Genomic DNA, 14,056 nt, shown 5'->3' with positions numbered 1-14,056 from the left:
TGCGGCTACAAAATCAATTATTAATTATATATTTTTGCCTTATTTGGGCCAGCACCTCATGGGAGTGAAGATGCTGCAGTGCACAGATGCTTTTTAGTTATATTCATATATATATATATATATATATATATATATATATATATATATATATATATATATATATATATACACTCACCTAAAGGATTATTAGGAACACCTGTTCAATTTCTCATTAATGCAATTATCTAACCAACCAATCACATGGCAGTTGCTTCAATGCATTTAGGGGTGTGGTCCTGGTCAAGACAATCTCCTGAACTCCAAACTCAATGTCTGAATGGGAAAGAAAGGTGATTTAAGCAATTTTGAGCGTGGCATGGTTGTTGGTGCCAGACGGGCCGGTCTGAGTATTTCACAATCTGCTCAGTTACTGGGATTTTCACGCACAACCATTTCTAGGGTTTACAAAGAATGGTGTGAAAAGGGAAAAATATCCAGTATGCGGCAGTCCTGTGGGCGAAAATGCCTTGTTGATGCTAGAGGTCAGAGGAGAATGGGCCGACTGATTCAAGCTGATAGAAGAGCAACTTTGACTGAAATAACCACTCGTTACAACCGAGGTATGCAGCAAAGCATTTGTGAAGCCACAACACGTACAACCTTGAGGCGGATGGGCTACAACAGCAGAAGACCCCACCGGGTACCACTCATTTCCACTACAAATAGGAAAAAGAGGCTACAATTTGCACAAGCTCACCAAAATTGGACAGTTGAAGACTGGAAAAATGTTGCCTGGTCTGATGAGTCTCGATTTCTGTTGAGACATTCAGATGGTAGAGTCAGAATTTGGCGTAAACAGAATGAGAACATGGATCCATCATGCCTTGTTACCACTGTGCAGGCTGGTGGTGGTGGTGTAATGGTGTGGGGGATGTTTTCTTGGCACACTTTAGGCCCCTTAGTGCCAATTGGGCATCGTTTAAATGCCACGGCCTACCTGAGCATTGTTTCTGACCATGTCCATCCCTTTATGACCACCATGTACCCATCCTCTGATGGCTACTTCTAGCAGGATAATGCACCATGTCACAAAGGTCGAATCATTTCAAATTGGTTTCTTGAACATGACAATGAGTTCACTGTACTAAACTGGCCCCCACAGTCACCAGATCTCAACCCAATAGAGCATCTTTGGGATGTGGTGGAACGGGAGCTTCGTGCCCTGGATGTGCATCCCACAAATCTCCATCAACTGCAAGATGCTATCCTATCAATATGGGCCAACATTTCTAAAGAATGCTTTCAGCACCTTGTTGAATCAATGCCACGTAGAATTAAGGCAGTTCTGAAGGCGAGAGGGGGTCAAACACAGTATTAGTATGGTGTTCCTAATAATCCTTTAGGTGAGTGTATATATATGTATATATATATATATAGTAACATTCTGGAGAGTTTTGAGATTCAAACACAGTCTCCTGCACCACAGTGCAATAATTTACATTATAACTGTAGCATGATGTTGGGTGTATTTTGATAAGAGCATTTTGGCTCTGAGCTGAAGCACTGATCTAAAGAAGACCTCTCCCCCCCAAAGTTATCAGATTTTCTTAGTTCATCAGCTTGGAACTGGTTTGCATCAGAGTGACAGTTTTGGGGAGGATGGCACCGAGAATGGGCCGAATGGTTTGGAGTCCTGCTGTGAGATGTCTGGAGAAAGGGGCCTGTAGGTGATAAAAACTCTTTGAAGTGGACGAGAGCCAAAATCCCGACATAGAGCTACGAGCCTGGGCCAACCGGCATTTCCAAAAGATGGCATGGATTGACATCAGTCATAAATCAAGCCCCCCTCCAATAGGACACTGGGGGCTGAAACCGAAATCCAGCCGTACGAAGAATTCTTTTAAAGGACTTTATTAAATAAAGAGCTTTACAGACTGCGCTGCCCGCCTCTGCCCACCTGATCAGTGGAGTTTTACAGCTGGACAGTCGACTGTATACGAAAGTGTCAGTCATTTAAATAGCTATTGAGTCTTAAGAAACTTGACCCTTGGAACAAACAGGGCCCTGCTTTCCTCAAAGACTTCATCTTCAAGTAACTATGGTGGAACCCTGCTTACAAAGAAGATTTTGTGCACAACCTTGGAGCCTTCAAACCAGTGGAAAATCTGTTTGGAAAAGACTCTACATTCGCGAAACCCCAACTTCCAGGTGCATCGACCGAGTGGAAGTTCTTGGACAAAGCCGAACCATACTGCCTTTGTTCCAAACCACACAGACCTCGTGCCGTGTGCTGTTATCTGAGCCCGAAGACAGAGAGGCCTCTCTGCGACGAAGTTCAGATAAGTTTAACAGTTTGGAGTTCATGATTCATGACATTTGAGAAATCAATTAGAAATGTTAATCTGTGATTCATAACTCTAGAATGTGTAATATCATTTAGTTTTCTTAAATATAAATGTGTGTTGCATTAAACTGTTTTGTTGATAATTTTAGAAATAAAATCTGTCAACGCCGAGAAATATCTTCTCATTCCTGTTTAACTGTTTAGTCTGAAATTGACACAAGTTAATAGACATTAGATTATTGGTGGCCCTGCCTATCCTTAATCATTGAATAATAATCAGTTAAGGGAAATTGTGGTAACAAGTAATGATAGGATCTTTCTCGGCACCTAAACGTAAATGAGACTGATATATATATATATAACGAGAAGTTACCTGACATAAATACTAACCTGCGTAGTTATTTAATGTCTGACTAATAATACTAACGAGAGACTCACCTTCGTCTTACTAACCGGTATTGTAGTCAATGTGTTTATAACCTTTTTTGTTTAACGATTTGTGTTATCATATGCGATCCCATGGTCTTTGATTTGGTCACGGAAGTGATTTGTCTTTGATTTGTTGATCTAGAGTTGAATTTTAATTAGTTTTTCCCTTTTGTATAATTAGTGTAGTGCTACATTTAGTCTTTGTTTTGAATAAATTTGACAATTTATATCTTTGGAATTGGTGTCTGAGTCCAATTATTACAGAAATTGAGTTCTACAAGATTCCAGGATTCGTGATAAGGTGATACTATAAATTCACTTCTTAAATTGAAATTTATAAGTGTACCTTACGCTACATAACAAATGTGATCACTACAGGAATACACATTTTATATTATTAATTTTGTTTTGTGTTTTATTATACAACTCTTTGGGATGTGTGTGTGTGAACACTGGGTTTGCTAAGAAAACTGAAAATAGGCTATTATATAAATCCCCCAATGTTACCATTTGTTAATATTCAATACAAATGAAAGTAATTTCCAGATATGTGCCTAAATAACATTTATTTTTGTTGGACGTGGTTTTCTTCAAGATAAAATTCAGGAACCATAAAAATAAAATATCTTGATAATTTGTGGAAACTAAAATGTTGGATTAAAACATCAAATGAATCTCTTGCGTGCCCCCTTTATATGGCTCACACACAAACACATGCACATTCACTTTATAAGTAAAATCACAATTTCTTTTTACTTTTGGTACTTGAGTACTCTTGAAAGTAGCTACTTTGTTACTTTTACTCATGTATTGTTTGAATGGGATACTTTTTACTTTTACTGGAGTAAGTTTTTGATAGAATACTTTTACTTTTACTCAAGTATGACTTCCAACTTTTTACACCTCTGACTCAAGAAGAAGAATGAGAATTTGTATTGGATAATTATAAGCAATAGTAATATTTTCACTGTTAGTAAACCTCAGCTCCTAGTAACATTTTATTTGCAAAAACGGTAGACCCAAAACTTGGTAGCTGATAAAATGTTCTCTCACCAGACATTTGGCTGCTGTCGTACAGAATCAAAACTGTAGATTGTGGCCTTAACAGTTCCACAGAGATTTTAACCCAGTGCAATTCTGAATATCCGAGAAGAAAACAACAGTGCAGACGAGATAATAGAAGCAAATGAAAGAATCTCGAGGAGACAGACCCTTTTAAATGAACCCCTCTGTGTGCACATAAAAACATGCAGCACTTACCTGGAGTATGATGAATGATGTTGATTTTATCTGTCAAAAAATACCACACAGCAGAGTTATTTTTCTAGGGCAGCTCAGATACACGTGTGTGCCCTTCTAAGAGAAATTCACGCCATTGTTTTTATTAGGACTGATTTAACAGCGTCCGTTCTTTTATATAATGGGGAACAACAGTGACTGTTTACAATTCAATACAAGTTTAAGTGCCTACAGTAAATGGTTACCTGACTTTTCACCAATATTTCTTGCTTAGGGAGGCTAACTGATGTTAATGCTAATGTTTAACAATAATTATAAAGGTATATCCCTAATTACAGAAAACAAATGGATATTATGTGTAAATGTATAACTGATTTCCTGGATCAACCTGAATTTCTTGCTTCTTACCCTGTTTTCTAATTAAATTCAAGGTCTAATTTGTTTTTACAAACATTACACTTTTATAGTATTATCATGCTGATTTCAAAGAAGTAACTGTAAAATGTGTGGATGAAATCTCCATACAACAGAAGCCACTCTGGAAAGTGTGACTAATGTAAAATCATCTGAAATTCAAAGCACATTTTCCTTTTTAGGTAAGCACCCCAATGTTAAACCTAGCCTTTAACATAATTAAGAATGATCTGGAATTAGCTAATAAAGTCCCATGTATGTATTTGGAAGTTAGACATTTTTTGGACATAGATATGATATGATACAATCCTTCTGCTCTCTTATTCAGTCTGTTACATTTACATTGTGTGTGCTTCCCATCATAGGAAGCTGAAAGACCATGGTCAAAATGTATACAAAACACAGGGATATACATCTGATTAGCTTTACCATAAACATTTTCATCATCTTCTCTGTTGTTGATGATACTCGCCCTCAGCTCCCGTAGTTTCTCCTAAAAAGTTATAGATTATGTCAAAAAATAATTTCTCTGGTGCAATTATATTTTGGAAAAATTATACATGTATATTTTGTAGTTGCTTATGCACAATTTTTCTCCAAGCAAGTGTCCTCCGACCCACATGCCATCAAAGCCATCTGCTGTTTTTCACACTGCAAGCTAGAATACCAACTGCTCATCTATAGCACCAATTGGAGAATTTAAGGCAGATTAGACAGCCCACAGCATCATTGGACCACAGAGAGCGGAGTTATCCCCACCCGACTTCCACCCACCCTCTCTCAGCGGCACTTGACAGTTTTTGGAAACTCTCTGTATTGGCACAGGACATTTGACACCAGGTGCTTTGTCCATTAAAATGCAAAGATGAAATAAACATGAGTATATGCTGTCCCTTCTCTTTCTTGTTTCCACAAAAGGGAAAATATTACATTTGATTTAAAGCCATAAGTAATTCACATCAACTGCATCAAATACATTCTCCAGTTTATATACATTCTAAGGTATTTAGTGCTGCGGAGAAGATGGCATTTCTGAAAGTCTGTTCATTAAAAATGTGTGGAGTGACAAGTCCAACAATAAAAATGATCAGTGTGAAAACACGTACACATGTCAAACTAGACTCTTAAAAACATTACTTGTTGTATCGTGTCCAGTCCCTTTTGATCCTTCTGCCAGTCACTGAACCTCTCCAGAGCCTCGTCCATTGTAAGGGATCCGCTTTTGACTTTTTCTTGAAGTTCAATCAGCTCCTCCAAACCAGTGGGTTGGCATGGGACAAAGCTGTCATATGTAGAAGATATGCTGTCTCTTCCTTTTGCTGCAGGATTAAGAAAGTTGAACACATTAAAACACTACTGGTACTGGAGTGTGATCTATTTTCTAAGCCTTAACCGGCTAGCATTTTGTAAAGATAGATCAATTGAAAGATTAGATTGCCTATTTATTAAACCAGGTTCTGACACTTAGTTTAACTTGTTATGACATGCTCTTACCTTGTCTGGATGGAGCAGAATACAGTGTGCCTGTGTCTCCCATAGACATCTTCTTTTGAAACACTGCAAGGAATATAATAGGAAGTAAGGCCATGATGACATCATATTCAAAGAGATTTATATATTAAGATAATTTATATATTTATATCTATATCTGTATACATACAGGAAGAAAGAAGAAGTACAAGGCATTGCATAGTAAAGTAGAAAGCACTACAGTCACCAGATATCTTAAACATCTTAAATAATCTAGTGTCTATTCTGAAGGCTGTCAGATACTCTGTGATGAAAATGGATGAAAACCTGGAGATATTCACACAAAGGACCATCACACCTCATCACAACAGATTGAGCAAGCTGTCATGAGCAGAGGAACAGATTGAGGTTGGTGAAACACTTTGTTAATATCTGGGGACACAATAAAGAATAATGTCTCATTGTAGAACCCCAACTATAGGCTACCAATTGTGTATTATTTGATATCCACCCAGGATTCTTGCAAAAGTGGAAGCAAAAGGGACCAGTTGTCATAACATTGTAAATGGAGGATCATACCATATGCTTTTTCAAAATAAAAGTATAGTCTGTTAAGCTCTCTACCTTTATATACCTTGATAGCTTTAAAAAATATAGGACACAAAACTAGTCACAAAGTGCTATCCTGAAACTCTAGATTGTTTAATGTCTTGTTAAAATAATAGCAGTTCTCCCAAGTGGCTCAGTCTCTGCTTGCAGCACAAGATGTCTGCTCTGGTCTACTCTGGTCACGTGGAAATAATGTCCTGTTAGTTTTTGTCCCAGTTGAGCTGTCTATTACTTGGCTTTTAAAATGTAAAATATTTAATATATAATATATAAGTGGAATATTAATCTTCCAATCTATGAAGGTATAACAAATATGTACTATATATATATATATATATATATATATATATATATATACAGTAAGTAATATAGCCTTGACATTGTGTATGTGACCATAGGTGCCATTACGATAATGCTGTAATACCATGTAAGTAAAAAATGTGAAGTCATATATTGTGTTTATAAATTGGTGGTTGAAATGGCTAAATAAATGAATAAATAAAACCTGAATTTGGCCAATTAAATGTGCAAGCATGTTTATAATTATGTCAAAATATAAATGTCAATAAGGATGCATAAGCTTTAAATGTATTTTTACAATGTGGTCTGTATTAAAATTGATCTTAATCTTAGAACCATAAGAAAAGAAGCAGAAAAACTGAAAACTGCATACTGTAAAAGTGTTCAACAGATGGCGCCATTGACCTGCTGTTGCAAATGTGTCCATCTTTCAATATGTATTTGAAAAGTGTTATTGTTTCAAATACTACACTTTATTTTTTCTTCTACAGTATAACAAAACATAGAATGTGGTCAAATGAATCCAATAATCAAGGGGTTTACATTTACAAGGGATTCTTCTTTAACATACAAATGGGTTGCTGCGAATCCAGCAGTGCTTGGATGGAAGGTAAAAGCATTGGCTCTCAGCGATCAATACAGAAAATAAATTGAATCAGTATGAAGGATACACTCAATAATGATATTGACTGAGCAGTAAGTACTTTAAATGATATGCTGTACCATTCTGCTGAGCACGGCATTCTTCACATTGCACAGCCATCTTAAATGATGAAGTTTCTTAGAGCTGGTCGAGTCATTTCCAACAGTGTATGCTCTCATTTGCATTGAGAGAATCGGCCAGTGTGTGTTTGAAATCATTTTGCATGCAAGACTCCAGTTACAGTCTCTGAGCAGCTGATCACTGGAGCATTTGGCTGCTGCATTGAACACGTTTCATCGTAAATAAAGAACACAAGCATAGCCCTTCCAGAGAAATCCCCGAGCTTAAACTGGATGTGGAATTTGATCGTTGTGTGGTAAAAAATAAATAAAAAAGGCTGCTGCATTAATACATGGAAAACCCTTTTCCAGCCTCCAGCTTATCCCTTAGTGTATTATGTTGTTCCATGTCAAGGGACATAAATGATGGAAAACATACGTAATGAATGATGCATGCTTGCCGGAATTCAGTTTTTCAGTTTTCCATTGATTTGTTACAGATGCCACAATAGACTTTGGCTTCTGTTTAAATGTGACTGTGACTACTTAGTGTGCCGATCCTGGAAAAATTACCCAAAAAAGCAAGACTTTTTGTTTTCATTTTGGATTCCCTCAGAATACCACATAACTGCAAAAGAAACTCGAATTATTCGTAGCAAATGGTTTTGAATTGCCAGTATGTGTGAGTGACTATGCATTGCCTACCATCACCTTTTTCACAGGGGTCTGCCTATATTGTAGGATTTCCTATTGTGTTTTAATGGAGAGCTATAAGGATGGGACGTGAATCCCTGCAAGGTAATAAAGCTGCCTTCTAGATCTAGAGACAGCGAGAGTGAGGTCTTTTTCACCAGGTGCCAAAAGTGAAAACAGCCATTCTAGTTGTCTAGTCAAGTCATTATGGTTAAACACCAATTGCAGGCTACTTTTCCACCTTCTAAACCCTTAAACCAGGTTTTCAATAATTAATTATAAGACTATAATGTCACGCTTTAATTTTGGGATTCACAGATCAGTTGTTCCTTACATTTTTGTAATGCTGTTAAAATGTAATTGGATACATTTTTAATATTTGTATTTTTTATTTTTTTTTACTGTTTTTGATATGACCTACAAAATTGTGGAATTCCTCATAATATTGCTCATTTGGCTTTACATATGGAAACCAGTGAAATCCTACGATTCCTTGCTAACATGTTCCAACAATAAGAAACAGACAGCAATCTGAATTTAAATAAAGCAGCCTATACTTTGTGGACATTGATTTAATTTATCTGTATTTTTAAAAGCTACCTAAGCATTTGTTATAATAATATGCAACATCATGAATCTGTTTGTATGTAACTTTATAGGTAAATGCAGTTTAGGTTTAGCAGTGTTTATGTAATCCCCATTTCACATACGAATATGAGAAGAAGGTTGACAGTTACATAGCTGTAAATTGAGCACTTCAGCAGCTCTTCCCATGACAATGTTTTAACACTGAAACCAGCTTTAAAATCTATATATAAAACATATTTAGACCCATGCTGAACATCACATGGCTGATGTGGCTGTGGTTTAAAGATATCCAGGCAAATACATTATTTGTCTCTGTTATGATCTATAATAAAGCTCCCTCCTCTTATTCAATATTCAAAACCTTTTCTGTTCCATTGTTCCCAGACATTAAAATAAGTCACAGAAGACTTGAAGAAACTTTTAAATGTCGACCCCTTTTGCTCCTACAGTCTGTTTACTAAATGGGATTTTCTTGTTAAATTTTTTTGTTTGTTTTTTGCACACAGATTGTGAAAACATTTCAATTTCAAACAGTGCTTAAAAAAGAGCATTGTTCTCCATTGGTGTAAGGTTCATATTGTGATTGATTTCTTTAGTGAGAATAATAAGGTTGTGAATGGAAGGTTTTCTGATCACTCATATAAGTACAGGACCATAGCGAATGAGTGAAAAGGGAGAACATTAAAGAATAGATTCCTCTAGCCAGTATATGTTTCTGATTCAGCATCTTTCAGTGCTTGCTTGTGGCAGCATTTCAAGCACATCTATTTTTCAGTTGAAGTGTAGAAGTGGAATGAAAAAATCTGAAAAAGAAAATTTTGTCTGAAAATGCTATGTATGTTGTGAACATTGTAAGAAATAGATATATCCTACTTAAAGGCACATTGGAGGTAACAGGAATTATCCACCACCTCAGTATACCACTTCTAGAGTCTGCTGAACAACACAAATTTGGTGAACAAAAAACGAGACCTCAGAGTCGATCACAACATTTAACTGACTGAAACTCCAGCTGAACACAGAATTCAGAATTATAAGACAAAGCTCTGGAAACATATTAAACAACATCCCTTGACATGCTATTTATTAATCTCACTTCAAGAGCTCTAGAAATGTGTGAAATATGGGACAAATCGTGTTCAACAGAAAAAACACAGTGCATTTTATTTTGTTATTTTTATATATATAGTGCCTCTGTTATTCATCATGAGGAGTTATAGGTAACTCTTTGTTGTGCCACAGTCTTTACCATAACAAATTGTCAGAAGAATTGATCTCAGAGGATTAGGGGTAAGATACAAGAAACATAAAAGATTTAAACATGACACAATTACTAGTCAATTTGGTGAATATATGTATATAGATATATATTATAAATCAAAACTGAAATTGAACAGTCAGGGGTTTCTGAAAGTAAAAAATTAACCTGCACTGTCAAGAAAACACAGTAGAAATAGTGCACATAAAAACTAACAGCTGAGAGTGCACATTAAGGATTGTGATTAAATAAAATAAATCCTGCATTTCTAAAGACTCACCTTGTGCTATAAAAGGAGTGCTTTCTTCTTTAACTGGAGAGGTCTCAGGTCTCGGGGTCGGAGCAGGGGGTCGGTTGATTATCGACATTGCCTTGTTTGAGGTCAGAATCATGTCATACTCTTCATCATTGCCGCCAAGAGAGTAGGGATCTTCTTCATCCAACTCTTCTCTTCCCTCCTCACTCTGGTCTGGGGGATCATCAACCTGTTTATTTTCTGACACCAAAAACACTTGTTAGGGTATTCACTAACATTGAATAGTGTTGAATAGTGGGAAAGGTCTTATGTGTTATGCCTCTCTATGTGTTGTTATATTGTATATAGTGTTTCACATACACCATTTTTTCTTAGATATAGAGCTTATCATTATCAATGCATAAATTGAGTATAACACATCAACTTATTTTAAACTAGGTTTTGTAAGGTGGTGTAGTGAGCTCAGGCTGAAGTGTTGGGACAGCATTTATCTTAAACAACCCTTGTTATTGCAAGAGAAAAATCTAATGACAATGCAGATTGTACTTTAATAAGAAAGTTACTATTTTCCTGGCGAACACATACACGCATACACACACACACTGTAACATACATTACTCTGCATTGGCCAATTCATATTAACCAGCGTAGGCGATCACAGTGAAGGGATTGTCTTTTATTTTAATTTTTTGGAAAGGTGTGATTGCTTACTTGCAAACTCCCCTGTGGATTAATCTCCTCTGTGTGTTCGAGGTAAAATAAATGACTGGATTTAATGATAATACTAGTTATTAGGTGAAGACAAATCTGATGATTCTTAGGTCTGCCGCCATTCAGGATGTTATGATATGACACATCCGGACTAACTCAAGAGAGCTTACATACTGAAGTCGGACATTATTTCTTAAGTTTTAATGTTTTAAAGTTGCTTATATAATGGACTCGATCTGGAAGAGTGGTATGTATCTTACTTATACCCTTTAACAACATGTAAAGACATACAAAACCATGATTTTAGAACTGTTGTACAAAAAATGTAAATAAGGACTGTAGGTGAGTACAGTTACAATATCAAATTCCACTAGAAGATAATTGTCTTCTTTGCTAGTACTTTCTTTATTTTTTTCTTTCTTTAAATAGTGACATTCATTCAAGTGCTTTAACAGATAATTACATTTCACATTACTAGAAATAATAAAAATAAAAATAAAATAAACAGGTTAAATTAATCCATATATGTTGAACAACTTTAGTTAAGATAAGCATATATATATAAAAAAAAATCATATAGAACAACAAAAGGCATAAACCAAAAAAGGCATAATTTATTTTGGTTTGGGTCCTAGCAGCTGCATTATGTACAAGTTGTAGATGCAACAAAGCCTGAAAATAGGTCTCCCTAATTACATAGTTGGTACTCAGTAAGTACATGTTAGTTACTCGTAAGAACAGTGTAATTATGTATTTGTTAACATGTACTTAATGTGTGTTAACATGTACTTAATGTGTAAAAAGTGGGCCATGCCCGGCAGGGGCTTAGGTTTCATTTCAGAACTGGAGGAGACGCTGTCAATATTGGGGAGGATGTGTCCCATACACCTATGGACCCAGGCATACAATGTTGAGGGGACAATTTAAGGTTCTCTCAACATCGGTGGGGATGTGTCCCACCTGCCCCCCCCTAAACCTATGCCTATTATGCCTGGTATAGCTCCAAAGACATCCTTAACAGATAAATGTGCACCTTATACCGTTAATCATTTTAACACAGCATAATAACACTGTTCTTATGAGTAACGAACATGTACTTACTGAGTACCTACTATGTTAATAACCTGTAATTGGAGAGACCTATTGTAAAGTGTTAATCAATAATCTAGTGTAAATTAAATAAATGTATGAATTGATTTCTTAATTTTACTCTCAAGGAGTAAGAAATGGCCTGAATCTGAATCAAATGCAACGCCTACATTTCTCACTTCAGGTTTTATGTTAGACTACAAGATTCAAATATCTATATTACTAGATTCAGTCTGTTCCTGATAGCCAATTCATGTTGCCTTAGTTTTGTCTTGATTTAATTGCAGGAAATAAGCGAAATCAATGAACAAATTTAGTTAGGTGCTCAAACACTGACCTTTTGTAACATTTGAAGCACTACTGGCTGGAAAATGCATTCTCCTTTTACCCTGAAGCAGTATTTTCTTGCTATATCAGGCTGCCAAAATAGCAGGAGTACTCACTGGCATTTTTTTTTTTAAGCCAGGCAATTAATTTTGACATAAAATGTATTTGATAAGAACAGTGTTATGGTATAATTTTGCAGCATTTCGTGGTGTGGCATTGATGGGACAGATTGCTAATTAAAAGTATTTATATAACTAGAAAGAGGCAACTTTCTTCTGTTCAGAAAAAAAAAACAATGCATTGAATGTGGCAGTGCCCTTTGTTAATTTATCATGCACCGTTTATTCCCTGCTCAGTTCTACTGCTTTCTTACTAACAATGAAGACAACACATTGGGCTGCTATCATACTTATGAGGAGCCTTCCTCATCATTTTCCATAGTGGATTTGTGAAGGGTAATCATTATTTGTTGAAGGATGCAATATAACATAATCAATGTGTCTGAATGAAGAAAATAAAAACATTATATCTTGTTATAGACAACCACCTCCAAAAATGATTTGGTGCAATCATTTGAATAGTGTACATATATTCAAAATAAAACCAAAAATGTAACCCACATTTTACACTGTGCTCTTGATTATGTATGATGTGCATGTATGTTTTTGTGCATGTTGTTTTTTGTGAGGTAATTTAAAACACTTACTCTCATAGTTGTCAGGTGCTGCTGTCTTCATCCGCTCATAAATGCTATCATCTTCACTTTCTTCACCTGTGCTGCACTGTGACATATTCTAAGGTGAGAAATATTCTGTTAGATGTGGTAAAATCATGTCATAGTGTAATTGCACAACCTCAAGTTTCTAACCTCACCACACAGTAACTAGTCTGATTGTTAACTAGATGCCTTTTCCACCAGGTTTGTAAGTGTGAAATTGGCCTGCTCTCTGTCTATATGTATATACTGAAGTCTCAACAATCATGACAGAAGTGTCTTAATGAGGGTAGAGATTACTGTTGTATTATTTTATCACAATTGTTTTAAAAAATATTGTGATAATCACTTTGTAACGGTAATTGTATTTAACATAAAAAAGACAAGATATATCTTTGAAATGTGAAGCTCTCGAAGCCATAGCCTGCTTTATTGATGGAATTCCAAACGATCTTGAAACAAAAAACTTTTTTAAAGGTTTTGAAATTAAATACATCAAGTCAATAATGACACACCTTTGAGTAGTATTTTTAAACTTTACAATTGGTATCTTTTGTTGAATAGTATTTAAATTGTTCATCACTTGGTCAGTGAAGAATTTCCTGCCCGGAACAATATATCTAGGACTTTGCATCTCCATTATTTTCAGAAATCCTTTCTTCTCTAAAGTGTACAGAGACAACATGTCTTAACCTAGCCAGTAACCGATTGCTTTGTGGTACTGCCATGCTTCATTCCATTTTGGATGTAGGGATTGTTTTATTTGTAGGCATGTAAGGTAGGTTGCTGCTTTCGTGAGCTATCGCGGCTAGCTGTGGCATCGTTTGAAGTTTTTTTCTTTGCTACCTCACACTGATTGTATTGGTCTGGGTGATGGTCATGTAAATGAGCAAATAAATTGCTTTTGTTTCCTCCTTATCAAGGAACAGTTTG

General features: G+C 35.9%; 1 protein-coding gene across 1 annotated transcript in view; it reads right to left on the bottom strand.

Moving 5' to 3' along the window:
• The window catches only part of LOC136766339 (B-cell scaffold protein with ankyrin repeats), an 85,812-nt gene that overhangs the window by 1,908 nt on the left and 69,848 nt on the right, over positions 1–14,056 (bottom strand). Inside the window, exons 9-14 of the mRNA XM_066719751.1 lie at positions 13,115–13,202; positions 10,306–10,521; positions 5,900–5,962; positions 5,543–5,724; positions 4,835–4,898; positions 4,013–4,042 (exon numbers count right to left, since the gene is read on the bottom strand). Of these exons, the coding sequence (XP_066575848.1) occupies positions 4,013–4,042; positions 4,835–4,898; positions 5,543–5,724; positions 5,900–5,962; positions 10,306–10,521; positions 13,115–13,202 (643 nt within the window). The remainder of the gene's footprint in view (positions 1–4,012; positions 4,043–4,834; positions 4,899–5,542; positions 5,725–5,899; positions 5,963–10,305; positions 10,522–13,114; positions 13,203–14,056) is intronic.

The sequence above is a fragment of the Amia ocellicauda genome, chromosome 13, assembly GCF_036373705.1.
Source record: "Amia ocellicauda isolate fAmiCal2 chromosome 13, fAmiCal2.hap1, whole genome shotgun sequence".
NCBI lineage: Eukaryota > Metazoa > Chordata > Actinopteri > Amiiformes > Amiidae > Amia > Amia ocellicauda.
This window is presented reverse-complemented; position numbering and strand designations above follow the sequence as displayed.